Source organism: Bos indicus x Bos taurus, chromosome 19 (assembly GCF_003369695.1).
Source record: "Bos indicus x Bos taurus breed Angus x Brahman F1 hybrid chromosome 19, Bos_hybrid_MaternalHap_v2.0, whole genome shotgun sequence".
Lineage (NCBI taxonomy): Eukaryota > Metazoa > Chordata > Mammalia > Artiodactyla > Bovidae > Bos > Bos indicus x Bos taurus.
The window spans coordinates 29,625,812-29,643,780 of NC_040094.1; the positions used below are offsets into that span (position 1 = coordinate 29,625,812).

At 54.0% G+C, this 17,969-nt stretch overlaps 1 protein-coding gene across 1 annotated transcript in view; it reads left to right on the forward strand.

Moving 5' to 3' along the window:
- Positions 1 to 17,969, forward strand: part of NTN1 (netrin 1) — a 188,904-nt gene that overhangs the window by 121,415 nt on the left and 49,520 nt on the right. Inside the window, exons 4-5 of the mRNA XM_027518814.1 lie at positions 11,188 to 11,337; positions 14,436 to 14,489. Of these exons, the coding sequence (XP_027374615.1) occupies positions 11,188 to 11,337; positions 14,436 to 14,489 (204 nt within the window). The remainder of the gene's footprint in view (positions 1 to 11,187; positions 11,338 to 14,435; positions 14,490 to 17,969) is intronic.

Genomic DNA, 17,969 nt, shown 5'->3' on the forward strand with positions numbered 1-17,969 from the left:
AGCCTGCCCTACTGGTGCAGAAAGCTTTTCTCTTAAAAACATATTCCCAGTCTGTCTTCTCCCAGAGAAGTCCCTGAGATTCCAAATAAGCAGAGATGAACAGGGTGGCTTCCCTCACACAAGGTCTCTTTCCAGTTCTGTGGACCTAAGGCTGCCTCTGGTGGTTGCTGAGAGAAATTTAAGCATTAAGGTAGCTGGGCTGTTTTCCATGTTAAAAACAACCGATCCAGGTGAGAAAGCCCCAGGAGAGTTTGACCAGAAATTGAGAAAGATGACCTGGGAAAACGGACCCAAGAAATATCCACAGTAGCAGGAAGGCAGGGGCACCAGGGAAGGAGGGCTTTGGGTTTTCAGAGGAGGTAGTTGGAAAGTGGCCAGTGCCTTGTGCCCAAGTGTTTTGTTGTCTTTTTTCTACAGAAGAAATTGAAGTTGAGGTCTTATAAACAACTGGCTGCACATAGATTTCTTGGAGATTTGGCCAAAAAAATTTTCTCAACGGGGGCCAGTCAGGTGGGCAGTCCTGTGCCCGTGAATGAGATCTGGGCTCTGTTTGGAAGGGCAGTGGTCACTTCCTGCAGTGCCAGTTTCAGCTGTCAGAGAAGGAAAGGCATGTCCCCTGGAGAGTCAGGAAGGAGCAAGGCCTTGGTCATCTTGCCATCTGCATCCCCTCCCTTTCCTCTGTTGCTGTGGGGAGGGCCGAGGGCCGAGTGTGGCCTGACAATGCTCAGAGTGAGATCTCAGAAGGCCACAGGGTCCTGGGAGCCTGCAGACCATCCTCTGGGGCTCTGCCACTCTGGTTCAGTGGTGTGGAACTACAGGCTTCCTGTGCTGGTTTCTAGGAGGAACAGGTTCAGGCAGGCGAGGGTGGGGTCCTGGCTTCTTTCAAATGCTCTGGCTAGCCTGGGTGGCTTTGTCTTTCCTCCCAGCCCTGGACAGCAACCACTTTGATGTTAACTCTGAGAGAAGGACCATGGAAGAGGAAAAAAATGTAAGGATGGAATCTGCTCAAAAGAATACTTGCTTACCCTTCTGGGGAAATGTGTTAGGAGAAGTGAGACTGTCAGTGCCTCCTGATTAGCAGGGGAGGACAGTGTTTCAAGGATCCTGCCTCCTGATTGGTGAGGAAGAGCATTTCCTGAAGGGCTCTGCTTCACGATTGGTGAGAAGAGACAACACGTTGAAGATATCATCTCTGATTGGTGAGAAGAAGAATGTGACCTGAAAGGTCCTGCCATTTCCCTCTGAGGAAAGGCATCTTTTGAAAGTTCCCCATCTTTCCTCTTAGCTCTTTTTTTTCCTGATGTCACCCCCTTAGAGATGTGGGAACTTGGAGTCCACAGTTCCCCCCACTCATAAAGACCCTGGGATTTGTGGGGAACCAGCTATAGTTCAGAAGCTGGCAGGGTAATGTGTACCCTCGAGATCTTCAGACACGGGTCTTTGTCATCACCTTCGGAGAATTCCACTGTCTTGTCTTCCCAGGGCTGGATGGTTTAAGGAAATGGTTCCTTTGGTGGCAGCATGATCCCAGTATTTTGATCCCTGATTGTTCACTGTCAGAGACTTCTAGAATCATGTAGATTGTAGCCCTGAGGTGAAAGCTGTACTTCTTTGCTCTGTCTCAAATGCATTTCATGGGGGAAATGGGACAGCCAGCAGTGCCTCTTGACTCAACTGGGCTGTTGACCTAAGGGTGCCTGGAAATAGTCATGGGGGCCCCTTGAGCCCGGACTTCCCAGGGACTGGGAGGAGGCCCGAGCATGGGCCTGAGGCCACCCATACACTGCGGGTGATGGGCTGACTCCTGACCTTGTTCAGTTGAGAGCAGGGGTGGACCCAGACAAGAACAGCCTGGAGCAAGGGCATTCCATCCCAAGCATCATTATGCCATCCCCCCAAGGGAAGTTTCGTAGCAACAAGTTTGTTGGGTTCTTTCTCCCCTCCCCTAGTTTGGAACCAGATGGGGGGCTGGCAGCGCTAGTGCATACAAAGGGCTGTAGTCAACATGCCCAGGGAGCAGGCGGCTGCACTCTCTGCCATTCAGCGCGATTTCACAGCCCTGGGAAGGCCTCATTATGGCCTGGGCTGTTTTCCTATACAAAGTCAGACGAGATGAGTTTCTCCCCTTTCTCTGCAGAAGGGTGTGTGAGTGATACTCGTCCTGGAATCTGTCAAGAGGGATAGGCGGTTTTGTTTACCGTTTGTCTTCTTTATGGACTCGGGGGCTCTTTTTCTTTAGAGCCAGCAAAGAAGACGTTACCATTTAACCATTTCAGCCAGGCCTCCCTTTAAACGATATTAATTTATCATCTCCTCAAACCATCTGTGATGGATAAAGACATTCCGGGTGTCTCCCGTGAACTGAATTGTGATGAGAACGGAGAAATTACCCACGGCATCCAGCGCCCGCCTGGCTCAGAGCGGCCTGTTTCTTGCCGTCATTGCCCTGCCCCCTTCAAGTTCACAGTCACCATGGCTCGTCGCAAGCCGCTGAGAACGTGCCTGAGCCCTCGGAAGCTGTGGGCAACAGTGGACCTGTAGCCCCCGGGGGTCCCCAGTCTGAGCAGAAAAGCTTCTGCTTCTCTCCCACACCCCCCCTTAACAGGGACATTACTTGGGAAGGAACTTCTGCTACCAGAAGAGCAGCAGGTGGTCCCCAGCCCCAGGCTAGGAATTGTCCCATCTGAAAATGGGAATTAGTAACAGTCCCTTCTTGGGACTTCCCTGGTGGCCCAGTGGGTAAAACTCCCTGCTCCCAATGCAGGGGGCCCGGGTTAAATCCCAGATCAGGGATCTAGATCCCACATGCTGTGACTAAGAGTTCACATGCTGACACTAAAGATTCTGCATGCTGCCAGAGAAGATCCAAGATCCGGAGTGATGCAGCTAAGACCTAGCACAGCCAAATAAATACATATTAAAATGATATCAGGAAGAGACATCACTTTGCCAACAAAGGTCCATCTATCTAGTCAAGGCTATGGTTTTTCCAGTAGCCATGTACGGATGTGAGAGTTGGACCACAAAGAAGGCTGAGCACCAAAGGCTGGTTTCGAATTGTGCTGGAGAAGACTCTTGAGTCCTTTGGACAGCAAGAAGATCAAACTAATCAATCCTAAGGGAAATCAACCCTGAATATTCATTGCAAGGACTGATGCTGAAGCTCCAATACTTTGGCCACCTGATGCAAAGAACCGACTCATTGGAAAAGACCTTGATGCTGGGAAAGGTTGAGGGCAGGAGAAGAAGGGGATGACAGAAGATGAGATAATTGGATGGCATCATCAACGCAATTGACATGAGTTTGAGCAAACACTGGAGATGGTGAAGAACAGGGAAGCCTGGTGTGCTACAGTCCATGGGTTAGCAAAGAGTTGGACATGACTGAGCAACTTAACAACAGCAACAATAATAATAATAGTCCCTCATCCCAAGTGTTACAGAGTTGATTAAATGAGATGATGTAGAGGAGGTGCCTGGCACATGGCGTGCATGCCACACCAGGAACTGTTACAATCATTGGTACAAGCAGAGGAAAAGTGAGTAACCAGAGCTGCTGTTACTGCCAGCGTGCACACCACGTGGAGACCATCGCCCAGGCTCCCCTCGGCCTTAGTTCTTTCCGTGAGCGTGGTGCCTAGGACAGCTGGCCCCTCTTACTTGAGGGGCTTAAACCTCATGTGGACTTGAAAGCTGATTCCCACCAGACTGCATAGGGCCTGAGGAATTTGCCCTAATTCCATTGCACACACTCAATATTAGGAGCAAAACTGATAAATGGCTGGAACAGCAGAGCTGGGTGCCTGGCAGCTGCAGGCAGGGGTGGGGGTGGGGGGCTCAGCGGAGAAGATGGGAACAGGTTGGGTGTGTCCAGGTGCGGTTCTGAAGGTGCCACTAAGAAAGATCCACAGCATCTGAGGGCCCTCAGGCTGAAAGGCAGATGCAAGGCCCGAGCTGGTCCCCATTACCGGTCACCCTGGTGCTCTGGCATCTCCCCCACCATCCAGCCCCTGCTTGCCTGCTGGACTCTGTGCATCCAGTGTGTGCAGACAACACACACACACATCTGAACCTTTCACCTGTAAATCAGCTGCAGGAAGACTGTAGTTAACTATTAATAGATCACAGAGGGTCAAATAACCCAGTTTGGGATGCCGGGGCTCCCCCTTCCACTTCCTGCTGTCTGCACCTTCATCCGAAAGTGTCGGGGGAAAGAGAGGTCGTGCAACTTGAAATGTGTCTTCTTTTGTGCCTCCTTAGCAACTGCTGGGGGGAGAAGGTGATGGCACCCCACTCCAGTACTCTTACCTGGAGAATCCCAGGGACAGGGGAGCCTGGTGGGCTGCCGTCTATGGGGTCGCACAGAGTTGGACACGACTGAAGCGACTTAGCAGCAGCAACCGCTGGGAGAAAGAAAAGCAGAGCCTAGGAGGAGCGGACAAACAGCTGAGATGAAGTTTGCGGATTACCTGTGGATTTAAATTATCCTCGTCCCTCATTAGCACAGAGAATTTGGAAGTGGGGAGTGTTCGTTGTTGCGGTTGCCACTGATCTCAGATGTGAGGGGAGGGTCTTTCCTGCGCGTCCCTCCCCCTCTCCTCCAGATTTAGGGTCCATGAAACAGCCTCTTCCCACAGGGAGGGCGACACAGTGGCCCTGAGCGTGTGCACTGATTGAACCCGTGTCCATGGATCTCCTGCCCCACATGGGAACTGGGGGTCCAGTGGTGACCAGCACAGACAGGTTCCTGTGGAACTTATGTTCTGGAGGGAGGTTGATGATAAAGAAGAAACAGTAAGCAGAGGATTATTATAGATTGTGGTGAGTTACATGGAGGAAATAAATAAGCTGGAGATAGTGTAACTGGCAGTGGGGAGGGGAGGCTGCTTTGCAGGGCATCCCATGAGGACCTGTCTGAGGATGGGGTGGACTTCAAGATGAGACCTGGGGTTCAGGGGCAAACAGCCATGGGGACACTGAGGAGCGGTACCCATGCCTGAGAGCAGGAAAGGGCTGGAGGGCTGGAGGGCTCTGAGTCAGAAAGGAGGGAAAGGAAAGGGCCAGTTCTGAGAGCCACGGGGGCCGCCAGGAAGGCTAAGGATCAGTGACCAGACTGATACTCACAGTGTGCCTCGTAAGAAGCTTCTGCTGTGAATGAGCAGACAGGGGGAAGTATTTGTACATCACGTATCCGGCCAAGGATTTGAATCCAGCTTATGTGGAGAACTCTCAAAACTGCACAATAAGGCAATAACAACCACTCAGCTAGAAATGGGCAGAATACTTGAACGGCTACTTGGTGAAGATACAGGGATGGTGGATAAATGCCTCAACCATCATTCTTCTGCATTAGGGAAATGTAGACTAGAACCATGGCGAGATGCCACCACCCACCCATTGTTGCTGTTCAGTCGCTAAGTTGTGCCCCGACTCTTTGTGACCCCATGGACTGTAGATCTCCAGGCTTCTCTGTCCTTGGGATTTCCCGGGCAAGAATACCGGAGTGGGTTGCCATTTCCTTCTCCAGGGGATTTTCCCAAACCAGGAATTGAACCTGCGTCTCCTGCATTGGCAGGTGGCTTTTTCACTCCTGAGCCACCAGGGAGAAGTGAAGCATAGAGCTGCCATAATACCAAGCAATGCTTCCTCTTGATGTTTATCCCAGAGAAATGAAATCTGTGTTCACACAAAAAAAGGCACATGGATGTTGATAAAAGCATTATTCACAACTGGCAAAAACTGGAAACAGCCCAACTGTGCTTTGGTGGGTGAATGGTCAAACAACCAGTGGTATGTCCGTGTTGTGGAATCTGGCAGTGCAAATGGACACGCTGTTGACTGACCTGGCAACACGGATGCATTTCAAACGCATTAGGCATGTGTGTGTGATAAGTTGCTTCAGTCGTGTCCGACTCTTTGCGACCTTATGGCTCCTCTGTCCATGGGATTCTCCAGGCTAGAATACCGGAATGGATTGCCATTTTCTGCTCCAGCGAATCTTCTGAACCCAGGGATTGAACGAACCCATGTCCCTAACATCTCTTGCATTGGCAGGTGGATTCTTTACCACTAGCGCCACCTGGGAAGACACACTGGGCATAAAGGAGGCCAATTTTAAAAGATTACCTGCTGTATGATTCCATCCACCATACATCCTGCTGCTGCTGCTGCTAAGTTACTTAATCATGTCTGTCTCTGTGCGACCCCATAGATGGCAACTCCCCCAACCAGGCTCCCCAATCCTTGGGATTCTCCAGGCAAGAACACTGGAGTGGGTTGCCATTTCCTTCTCCAATGAATGAAAGTGAAAAGTGAAAGTGAAGCTGCTCAGTCATGTCCGACTCTTTGTGACCCCATGGACTGCAGCCTACCAGGCTCCTCTGTCCATGGGATTTTCCAGGCAAGAGTACTGGAGTGGGGTGCCATCACCTTCTCTGACCATACATCCGGCACCTCCATAAATCCCAGAATAAGGTATTCTGAAAAGATCCGGGGTTGCCGGGCGTCAGGACAGGGGCCTCACCGCAGAGGAGGGTCAGGGCTGCCTGCCTCCGGGTCAGCTTTGTGGGGGCCCTCAGTAACCCCAGTGCACTTCTCATAGCTGACAGCACAGATCTCAGAGACCAGAGTTCAGCCCAGTGCAGCAGTGCATGGTGTCGGGCAGGGTGCCCCATGGGTGTGGCGCGAGGGCCTGGCATGCCTGGCGGCAGGAGCATGTTCCTGGTCCCCTGAGCTGAGACACTGCAGTGGACTGCAGCGGTGGGGGTGACGGTCCCCGGGGACAGGACACTGCCCTGGATCTTAGCCTGTTTGGTTGGAAGCAACTTTAGTGCAAGTATAAACCTCTGGCCTTAGAGATGAGCTACCCAAGACTCAGAGCGAGGCACTAGCCCAGGGTCACACCGCATTACTGGCAGGGAAGGATCAGACCTGGGTCTCTTGACACCCATATGAAACCATCTGTGTGTCCTTAGCTGTTCCTATCTGGCTGATGACCCCAAGCAAGGACAGTCTGGCTTCTCTGCGCCATCAGGCTACCATCCAGCCCATGTGTTCATGAGAAACCTGATCCGGCCGCCTTCTCAGGGCCCTGGGCTTCCTCCTGGTCTCACCTTCCTCTTCATGGAAAAACTCTCTGGTGGATTGTTTCCCAGGGCCAGGTTCTGCCTGCTGTGTGCAGATGATGATTTGCCGGGGAAGGGCCTGACCTCCTCCGAGTGGAGTGGCTGACATCCAGGGAAACGGGAGTCACCGAACCAGGCTTCCTGCAGGAGAAGACATTCTGACCCAGAGCCTGTTCTCGGAAGAATCCGGGAGGCTCTCACTTTGTCCCTTTCACCAGACCCCCCGCCAAGGAGAAGACTTCTACTCGCTCACGTCCACATCCTCCCAGCTCTGCCGCCCTCATCCTCTCCCCTGCCCCCTGTGGTGCTGTGTGCGCCTGCGTGTCTGAGAGTTGTAGGAATCTATGTGTGTTTGTGCGTCTGGGTGTGTTTTGGGTTTTGGAGGATACAGCACAATCCCTTTGGCTTTCTTTCTCTAAGGACCAGGGTCGTAGTCTCCTGTGTAACTGGTGGGCAGCTCAGACCCTCTTCCTGTGGGCATTACTAGCTGCATTCTCTTGTTCAAGGTTGTAGAGAACCTACTGTGGGCTGTTGTGATTCATCAGTTCTCCCCACACCTTGAAGCTCATCCTTCTTTGCCCAGAAGGTATAACTTAGCTTTCCATAATCACGGGGTTTGAGGAAAACTCTTTACTTTGGGGACATTTAGCTGTGAATTGAGAATGAGTGCAATGCAAGTGTCTGTGTCGGGACTGCATTTGGCCGCACGTAAGAGATGCCACCTGGCCTTGGTTTCAACAGGGAAGGGTGTATTTCTCCTTGCAGAATGGGAAGTGCAGGGGGACACACAGGAGAGGGCGAGGGCCCTCCATGACGCGCTCAAGAGATCAGGCCCTTTCTATCTCTCCACTCCTGGCCTCCTCGGTATAGTCATGCTAATTTCACAGGCCGGTGCGAGGACCAGAAGGACGCCATGTGGGGGTGTGTACGGCTCAGGGGTCCGAGTGGCAGGGCTGTGTTGCAGGAGTGCCCACCTCTGAGGATGGTCCCCCCACCATGGCAGTGACCTGAGTAGCCTCCCACTCACCGCCACCCACGCCTCCACCTGGACCCTCTGGGACTCGGCTGACTTCTCTTCCTGGAACAGTGATTTGCGTGAAGCACAGGGCAGCCCGCTGCTTCTCTCAGACCAAGGGCCAGCTGCTTGGAGTCTTTGCAGATCTTGAGAGAATGATTTGGAAACTGCACAGCGAAGAGCCCTCTCCTGTAACCAAAGGCTGGGCCTAAGGACGTGCCTGCTCCGTGAAGCAGACATACTGCCCTGCCATCACCGAGTTTGGCCCTCAGCTCTGCCCGTCTCAGCTGGCGCCCGGCTCCTCCCTGCCAGCTCACCAACCCCAGGGGGCTGAGGGGTCCCCAGCTTTGAAGGGCCTCAGGTGAGGGCGATGCACTCTGCTCCCCCCAGATTCTGCTCTGGGCCAGCTCCTGCCTCGATGAAGATGACCTGGGCCTGTGGGTGACTTGGCTCGGACCCTCCAGTGACCATGCAACCTTTGGTGACCCTCTCCTGGCCGAGTCCAAGGCCCAGAAGTCACTGGCACACAGCTGTGTTCCGTTAGCACGGAGGGGAGGATGTCTTGGCGTGGGTTTCAGGATTACCAGCAGGCTTGCGAAGCTGGCCAAGGGAGGTCAGCTGGCAGGAGCCTGGGGAGTCCATATCCGCCTGGTGGTGCCCACGCCTGCACCAGGGGCTCGGGACACCAGGCGCCTGTGCTTGGCCCTTTGCTGTCACCAGGCCAGCTCAGAGAGGCCTCCGTGGCCCATCGCCCTTCCTGTCACAGGGATGGATCTAAGGTCATTGGTCACTTCCAACCATTCCCTCTTCATAGCATCATCCACAGTGCACTTTGAGGCTGAGTGAAAGAAAAGAGGGAAGAAGAAGAAAAAAACATTGGGAAATGAACTTGAATTTAGGATAGATTTGACAGAGGTTTCTAATAGAATGTTTGCTGCTGTCCACAGGGGCGGGATTGGGACAGTTCCATTTCCTCCTCTAGGCCTTGTCCCCTGCCCTCCCCTCACCTGGCTTGGAGTACCCCGCCCCATGCCCCCTCCTCCCCCAGACCCGTACTCCCAGGGTTTCCAGAAGCTCTCACGTGTCCAGACACAACTTCAACAAGCAATTCCTCACATTCCTGTCCTTTCTGCACCCTCGGCCCTCTGCCTTCCTCTTCCTAATTCTCTGGGGCCCCTCCTGGGCCCAAGGCTGGCCAGCCGGGAGAGGCCAGGTCTTCACCCGCGGCCTGGCGCCCTCATGCTGAGCGGCACCCGCTGGGGAGGTGTTAGTGTAGCTCTTTGGGGAGGGAGCACTACTCTCACTTATTCCCTTGGATACTTTTTCCCCATTTGGAATAGAAACAGAGCAGCTCTGGCACCAAGTGAACCTGCAGCAGGTCGCCCTCCTGCAGACAACTCCTCACCCTCTCCAGGCTTCTCTTCCCTGGGGGGAGGGCCAGGGAGACCCCAGGGGAGTGGGCGAGGGCACTGGCCTCCTTCCTGCCTCCCCTCCTCTGCCTTTGCTGAGTCCACTGCCTCGGTCCAGGGAGGCAGGTGTCCTGTGTTTGCAGATACCACAGTTCTTGCTCAAGCCTCATGGAGTTAATGGGCATCGAGTTCCCAGGTGACACTAGTGGTTAAGAGCCTGCGTGCTCATGCAGGAGACGTAAGAGACGTGGGTTCAATCCCTGGGTTAGGAAGACCCCCTGTAGAAGGGCATGGCAACCCACTCTAGTATGTTTGCCTGGAGAACCCCATGGACAAAGGAGCCTGCGGGGCTACAGTCCGTGGGGCCACACAGAGTCGGACACACTGAGTGCACATAGCACGATCACTAGTCCTCTGTGTCCAGACACTACAGATGGGGTGACTTAAACCATAGACACTCATCAGGATTTTGGAGGCAGAGAAGCCCAGGATGGAGGTGCCAGCTGATCTAGTGTCTGATGGAGGTTGCTTCCTGATTTGCAGACCGCCACCTTCTTGCTGTGTGCTTGTACCGAGAGCTCTTTCTCTCTTCCTCGTCTTCTGAGGGCGCTGATCCCACCATGAGGGTCTCACCCACGTGACCACATCTACCTGATTACCTCCCAAGGGCTCTGCCTCCTAATGCCATCACATTGGGGGTTAGCTTTCAACATATGAATGTGCAGGGGGGATGGAGTCATTCAGTCCATAGTAGGGGGCGTGTCCCCTTAAACTCCTCTGGCCATTTTGTCACTGGGTCCTGGAAATAGGGACGGAGCCTTGGGGTGCAGTGTGACGGGGTGGGCAACCGCAGCTCTTTAGCCCATTGCAAACCTGGAGGAGGGGTGTGGGGTGCAGCAGCCCCTGAACTGAGAACCAGGGCCTTGTGGCACTTTCCAGTTTGGCCAGTCCTTTTCTGCAAGGCCCTGGGAGGTTCTTTCACCTCTAAGTCTTTAAATTTCATCAGGGCCTTTAACTGAAGGATAGTTGTGACTCTTCCTGGAGCTACAGTTGATGGGTTTTGTGATCCAGAAGCCTGCATCTCAGACTGCCTGCCTGCCAGTCAGATTGGCTGGACAGAGCAGAGTGAGGGCAACAGCCCTGGAAGGGACACTCCTTGCTGACTCCCTCTGAGGTGGCAAACCCCAGGGCTCCATCAGGTCCCAAACCCTGTCCCTCCCACCCAGAGGTTAGCAAGGATGCCTGGCCGCTAGGAGCTGGCTGGGGGCAAAGGAGCAAGAGGGCACAAAGCAGCCTGTCAAGGGCAGGTGTATCCCCAAATCTGACTCCTGCCCTCCCACTCAGCCAGGGGCTGTGAGGTGTTCCTCCTGGGCCTTCAGAAGGGCACCCCAACTTGACTCCTCTGCCCAGACTGTCCTTTCCGGTTGGTCCATTCTGATTTTCATTTCCTGTCTCCAGGTAGGCAGGTGGTCAGTGATCAGAGCTTCTGGAATGTGTGTGGGTTGGCCTCCCGCACCCCGCTCAGCTCTTCCCCTGGGGTGGGGTCTGGGAGGGTGCCACTAGGTGGGGAGGGCCTCGGAGGAGGGTGTGCTCTGGTCACTCCCACCCTCTCACCCCCTCTGTTGTGTGTCCTCCACAGCCTGCGATTGCCACCCCGTGGGCGCTGCTGGCAAGACCTGCAACCAGACCACGGGCCAGTGTCCCTGCAAGGACGGCGTGACCGGCATCACCTGCAACCGCTGCGCCAAGGGCTACCAGCAGAGCCGCTCGCCCATCGCCCCCTGCATAAGTATGCGGGGCGCCCCTCCTCCCGGCTGGGGCTCAGGGTCACCCATGTTAGGGGGCCAGCGCTCATTGAGGTGGATCTCTGCACTCACTGGGGCCCTGTGTGAGACCCCCAAGCCTATGGGAGTCTCAGCAGAGCCAGCCCATCCATGGCTCTGTTCTGACAGTCTCCTGCTCCCGGGGTGCCAGGGGAAGCATATCCACCTCTTCCTGTATCCACCTTGGCCCTGGGCCTGGGCTGGGAGTGAGGTCTGGATCAGGGGCTGCTGCTGTGGGAATTCTAGGCCCCTCTGGCCTGGCAGATTCAGAGCAGAAAGAACAGACTCCAGGCGGGCACCAGCGGCCTTTAGGAAGGATGGCAGCATCTCTGAGGGTTCCAGAGGCCCCTGCAGGCTAGTGGTCAGCCCCTTAGTTGCTGGAACTTGGGGAGAGAACAGGGGTGGCTCAGGGCCTTGGCTCGGGAGAGCTTTAACATGTTAAAACTGCACAGGTGTCACGAGCAGAGGCTGGCTGGGCGCTGGCCCCTGGCCTCGGCCTGTTTGATCCTGAATACAGGGCTGACCTGAACCAGAAGGGAGGATGAAGGAGGAGCGAACCCCAGCCTCCGAGGCAGACCCCAGGCACAAGGCTGCCTCTCCGGAGCAGGGCTTAGCACACCCTGCCTGGGGATTTGGCTCACTGCCTGGTTTTATGTGGCTGGCTGGGGTTTTTTTTTTTTTTTAAAAAACCTTTTAAAAATGATTAAAACAAAAATTAAAAGATTACTAATTTACGACATGTGAAAATGATATGAAAGGAAAAGTTCAGCGTCTGTAAATAAAGTTTAATGGGACCCAGCCGGGCTCACTTGTTCATGGACTGCCTGTGGCCACTTTGGGGCTGTGACGGCAGAATTGAGTAGTGGCGACAGAGCCCCTGTGACCTGAAGGGCCCAAAACGTTTCCTAGCTGGTCCTTTGCTGGAGAAGTCGGGCAACCCCTGCTTTATGGTTTTCAGTGTCCTGTAGCTCTGGGTGGGCACCAGCTTCTCAGGTCAGATACCAGGGTCTTGGAACAGACAACCTGAAGCAGAGCAGGAGGCTGGGGCCAGGCAGCTGCTTGGGGTCCTTGGAGTGGGCCCTGGATCTTGCAGGGAATCTGCTCCCCCCTACACTGGGCGGGGACATCCCACACCTCACCCACTTGACTTGAGTGTGGCCGCATGTCCAGGACAGTCCGGGCTGCGTGGCTTCCAGCAGGTTTTACGACCAGGAGATGTTGCCATGGTAACAGCAGATACCGCAAATCCGAACCACGGGAAATTGAGCCTGTGTCCATCCAGCCTGTGTCCAACCTGTGGAGCAGGTTGAGATGGTTTTCACGACGTCTAATTGTCCGGGTCTCAAGCTTGCAAGGGTCTTTCTCTTCTGGCCCTCTAGAAAGCTGACCATTTTTAGAAAGCTGGGAGGAGATCGGCCCCACCATCCGAGCTTGTGAAAACATAGGGGAAGCAAACGAGGTCTCCTTGCGAGGGGGAGTCAGGAGCTGTCACGTTCCCAGAGTGGCTGGAAGCAACATTTCAAATCCCTGAGGGGAAAGGCCTGGAAGTGGAGCTGATGTTTCAGAATTAGGGATGGAAACCTTGGGAGATGAGAAAGCATCCCGCTTTCCAACACGCTGTGTACCTTTTCCCTTCCTCTTGAAAAGGGCGGGCTGATGCTGGGGGTGAGCGTCACTGCCAACCACCTAGAGACCCAGGATCTCCATCCTGGGATTCCTGTGAGCTCTTCCTGCCAGCACCAGGTTTCAGGTGTCCAGACAGGACCTTGGACTCTTGTATCTGTTTGATCACAACTCTGGGAGTCATGGGGCCCTCTGCTCATGTCCTAGAGCCAGGCCCGAGGAGTGGGGCTCGGGCAGCCAGGGTGCCTCCATGGCCACTGGCCCCAACCCTTTCCTGGACTTGCAGGATTAGGCTGGGCTGTCTGGATTTCCCTCTGGAATGTTCCTGCTGGGACCAAGTAGCTCATGAAGACTCAGAGAGAGCCCAGCTTCTTAATGAGCTGCTGTAACAGGGCACCTGTAGCTTGCTGTCGATGATAAAACAACCTGAGAGTAGAGGTTCGGCTCCATATCGAGGGCCAGCCCTCTGCCTGTTGCTTCCGAAGGTGCACAGCTGGCTTCTGCGGGTGACCCTCAGGTTTGCCCCCAGGCCCGAGTTTTCCATCTTGACCACCCACCAGGACCCAGGTGGCAGCTGATCTAGAGTCTGGGGGGGGTCCAAGGGAGATCTTAACCCCTAGCAGTCAGGTGGTGGCCAAAATCAGTGGGGTTCGTGGAGGTGACTGTGACCCCACACTCATACGGTCACTCAGCAGGGGAGGTGACTCCCTGCCACTCAGGGAGTTTGGGTTCTTAGTTTGGCCCCAACTAGAAAGAGAATCTGGAGCCGTGAAGTCTGGGTCTTTCCTAGAGACTGGCTGAAGCTCCTCTCCTTTTCTGAGTCCAGGACCGGAGCTTGTAGGAACGCATTGCTGTTCTCAGTAGGCGAGGAACGGTCCCAACAGAGCACACTTCTCTCTGGCCCTGCAATCTTCTGTATTGTCAGTCTGTTCTCCCTGCCGAGAAAACACCTTACTCTTGAGGTGTGAGCCTGTGGGAACCTAAGCCAGGGTGCAGGCCCCTCTTTGCATGTGGAAGACACCTCCCAGCACCCTCACATGCCACCCCTGCCACAGACAGCTTCCCCACCCATAAGTCAAGGTCAGCCTGAGCTCAGAGTCTGTTGATGATGAGTAAGGGGGGCCTAAGGACCCCTCTCTCTGCTCCTGGCACCGAGGCGAGTAGATGGCACCCAGAGAGCAGAGGGGGCAAAGTCCTGCCTTCCCCTCCTCCAGTCTCTGCCAGCTGGAGGGACAGCTTCCAGCTGAGAACAGGGTGGCCTGGCCCCTACGCCAGGCTTTCCCTTCCTCCCTGACCATCATCTTCCGGGGTGAAGAGTGGGACCAGGAGGGAGGGCTCAGGGAGGTTGGGAGGAATCTGCACTGTGCTCTTTCTTCTCTAAGGTCAAAAATAACGTGTTCTGACCTTGTTTCCCTTTCCCTTCACCCTGAACCCCACAAAGAGATCCCTGTGGCACCGCCAACCACTGCAGCCAGCAGCGTGGAGGAGCCCGAAGGTAAGTGGTCCCCTTGCTGCTTTCTTGCTTTTCCTGTGGGGTGCGCTGGGGGCTGGGGAAGGGAGGTCAGAGGGGCCAGACTCCCCGGCCACCACTGGGGCGCTGGCTGGTATCAGTGGTTCCCCTGGGCTGCACTGAGCAAGATGGAGCCACATGGCATTTTCTGCGATGATGTCCCTTCTAAGAATAAAGGGGAGGGGGCTTTATTAGTGCCTAGGGCTAGCTTGCCTTCCAAGCTTGGGACCCTCAAAGCCACGGTCCTCCTGCTCAGCCAGCGAGGGGAAGAAGCTGTCTTCTAGCCCAGGGCCATCCAGGCCAGGGTCCTGTAAATTCCTTCTTGCAGAGACGGAAGGAGATGGGTGGTGGGGATGGAAAGGACATTCTTAGAGCACTGGGATCCATAAACAAAATGAGGAGGGGTATGAATCGGGACAGGAAGAGACTCACGCTCTCACTGTTCCTTCCCTCTAACTGAAATTAAGAGTTTCCAAAAAAAAAGAACTTCCCTGGTGGTCCAGTGGTTTGGACTCTGCACTTGTACTGCAGGGGGCATGGGTTCTATCCCTGGATGGGAACTAAAATCTCGCATGCTGTGTGGCCAAAAAAAAAAAGTTTCCTCCATTGCAAAGGTGGACCACAAACCACAGCCGGGTCAGCAACATTGGAGATTTGGCCACCTGCAGAAATCCCAGCCGTTTTCACATCATGTTAGAATTGGTGCAGGTATCATGAAATATTATTTATGCTTGCTAATTGCTTAAAAATGATGAAAGTTACCAGCCCTGCTGTGGGATCTTGATTTATAATCATTAATAAAGAAACACATACATTACATCACTGTACCATAAATCTGGGGTTTTGAAAATATTTGGGTAAGTGTACTTCAGTATTGATTAGTTTCCTTGGTAGTCTTGTGGATTTTATTTCTGCATTTAGAAATATTACTGGGAGAAAGGGCCCATGGACGTCACCAATCCTTGGTACAAGAAGGGTCACCTAACCCTGGCTTTGGGCACAGAGAGGGCTCCAGCCTGACTGGAGGGGGCACCAGGTGGAGAGCAGGTCAGGCTGTACCCAGTGCCGTGGGCCTGGGGTCACATGGGGCTTTTGCGTACTGGTACTTGGAGTAGGGAGCTTCCCAGGTGGCTCAGTGGTAGAGAAGTCGCCTGCCAGTGCAGGAGGCACAGGATGCATGGGTTCAGTCCCCGGGTCTGGAAGCTCCCCTGGAGAGGGAAATGGCAACCCACTCCAGTATTCTTGCCTGGAAAATCCTATGGACAGAGAAGCCTGGTGGGCTACAGTCCGTGGGGTCTCAAAACAGTAGGACATAACTCTGACTAAACAACAGCTTGGAGTAGGAGTGGGCATGGGGGGCAAGAATGGTGACAGTGGAGCCCCTAGGGGACCTCAGAGTCAACTCGGGGGCCCCCTTTGCTCCTCTCCTGGTTGGCCTGTGGGGGAGGCCCGGGTACCGGTGTGATCACCTGAATGCTTTAGAATAGACTGGATTGTTTCAAGTATCGGCCGGTCTCTGGGAACTTGAGAAAATGGATTCAGAACTTGGATATGCATAGTCACCAAACGGCCCTCAAAGAGGAAAGGCCAGAAAATTTCAGGGAGTGCTGGAGGCCTCACTGGGGAGAACCAAAGACATAGTGGACTTAGGTTGCTGGGTCCTCAGCACCTTTGGTTGAGTCTCGGGGACACTTACAGGAGAAATTGTGCTGGGAAGGGGCTGGAGGAAACAGCATCATGGGTGCCTGGGAGGACACTCTTTGATAAAAAACAGATTCAGAGGGACAACCCCAGTTCATCCAGCTCCTGGGCTTCCCTGATAGCTCAGTTGGTAAAGAATCCACCTGCGATGCAGTAGATTCCGGTTTGATTCCTGGGTCTGAAAGAGCCCCTGGAGAAGGGATAGGCTACCCACTCCAGTATTCTGGACTGGAGAATTCCATGGACTATGTAGTCCATGGGGTCGCAAAGAGTCGGACACGACTGAGCAACTTTCACTTTCAGAGCAGTTGAAGCGAGAAGACACTTTCAGGTCATGGAGTCCTGCTTCTTGCTTTTGCTGTGACATGAGCCCCAGCAAAGCTCACCAGGATGAGCTCCTCAGGCTGAGAACACAGCCCATCCAAGGTCAAGGCAGATCTTCATGGTCTCTCACTCTCGTCTCCCACTTTTCTGGTCCTTCCAACCTTGACTTTAGGTTTCTCACGGTGGTTTTTGGCTTTTTCCTTCCAAATTCGAAACGTGCAAATGGAATAGAGGAGAAGCAAAAAAACAACTCATGAGATTTCTCTACAGGCTATGAGAAGCTGGTATAAAGCTCAACCAAACAAAAGATTCCTGGGCAACTAAGCGGTAGCATCTTGCTTTGAAAAAACTTTACTAATTCTCAGTTAAGTTTTCTCATTCCTTTTGGTTTTGTTACTGTTTATTTCCTTTCTTTCTTATGGACCTTGGAAAACACAATTTCAATGGAAGCAAACAGTCAACGAACACCCTTGACAAAGTGCTTCCTCCACCGAGGGGCTAGGTGAGCAAGTGTGATGCCTGTCGAGATGCTGGGTCCTTGGCCAGACCCGTTGTGACCTTCTCTGGGTCTCCGGATGCCCGGGATCTCTCATGCTCTCCCCAGGGAACTTGGGCCAGATCCGGATCACGGGCTTTGGGACTCTGGGGTCTGCCACAGCAAAGGCCTTGCTCGCCTCGTCTCAGCAGGAGGGAAGTTGTGGGCAGGAGGCCAGGGGGCCCCCTGGGAAGCGCGGCCTGGGAGCTCAGTCCATCCGAGCCTGTCGATTCTTGCAGTGTTTGAATAGGGAAGGCCTCCATGCTGGGCTGCCTGAGAAAAGCTTGTTTACTCTTGCCTGAGGAACGAAGGAGAATTAATAAAGCCGAGAATTTGTCCTGAAAGCTGATGGACATAACCTTACCCTGAACCCACCCATCCCCTTGAAGGGCCAGTTCTCTCTGGGAATGCTGTCCACCTGCTCGCTGAGCCAGCTGGTACCCCATTCTGGGGGGAAGGGAGGCAAGGAACCGTGTGCCCGTGGGAGACCTGGGGCTGGGAGGGAGATAAAGACCACCCGCTTCAAACCCACTGATTTGTAGTTGTAGTGACCTCTACCCCTGCGTCCCCTTGCCATGCATCAGCTCCAAGATATCGGTCTATCTGCATGTTTGGTTTGTAGAGGCTCCTGGGTTTAGCAGAATAAGCACTGTCTCAAAGCCAGGAGATCTGGGGTTGATCCAGCATTGACAGTGAAGCCTTGAACAGAGCAAAGACTGCTTTCTGCCTCCTTGAAGGATGAAAGGATGGGACCACTGGTCCTGGGCCTCCCTGCCCTGCGTCTTCTGGGAGGAATGAACTTCTGCTAAGCTTTCTTCTTCCGTGTCAACACCTGCTCACTCCCCTGCTCCCTCTGGTGATCTGCTTCTCCCACTGAGCCTCGCATGCCCCCGTGGGCAGAAGGT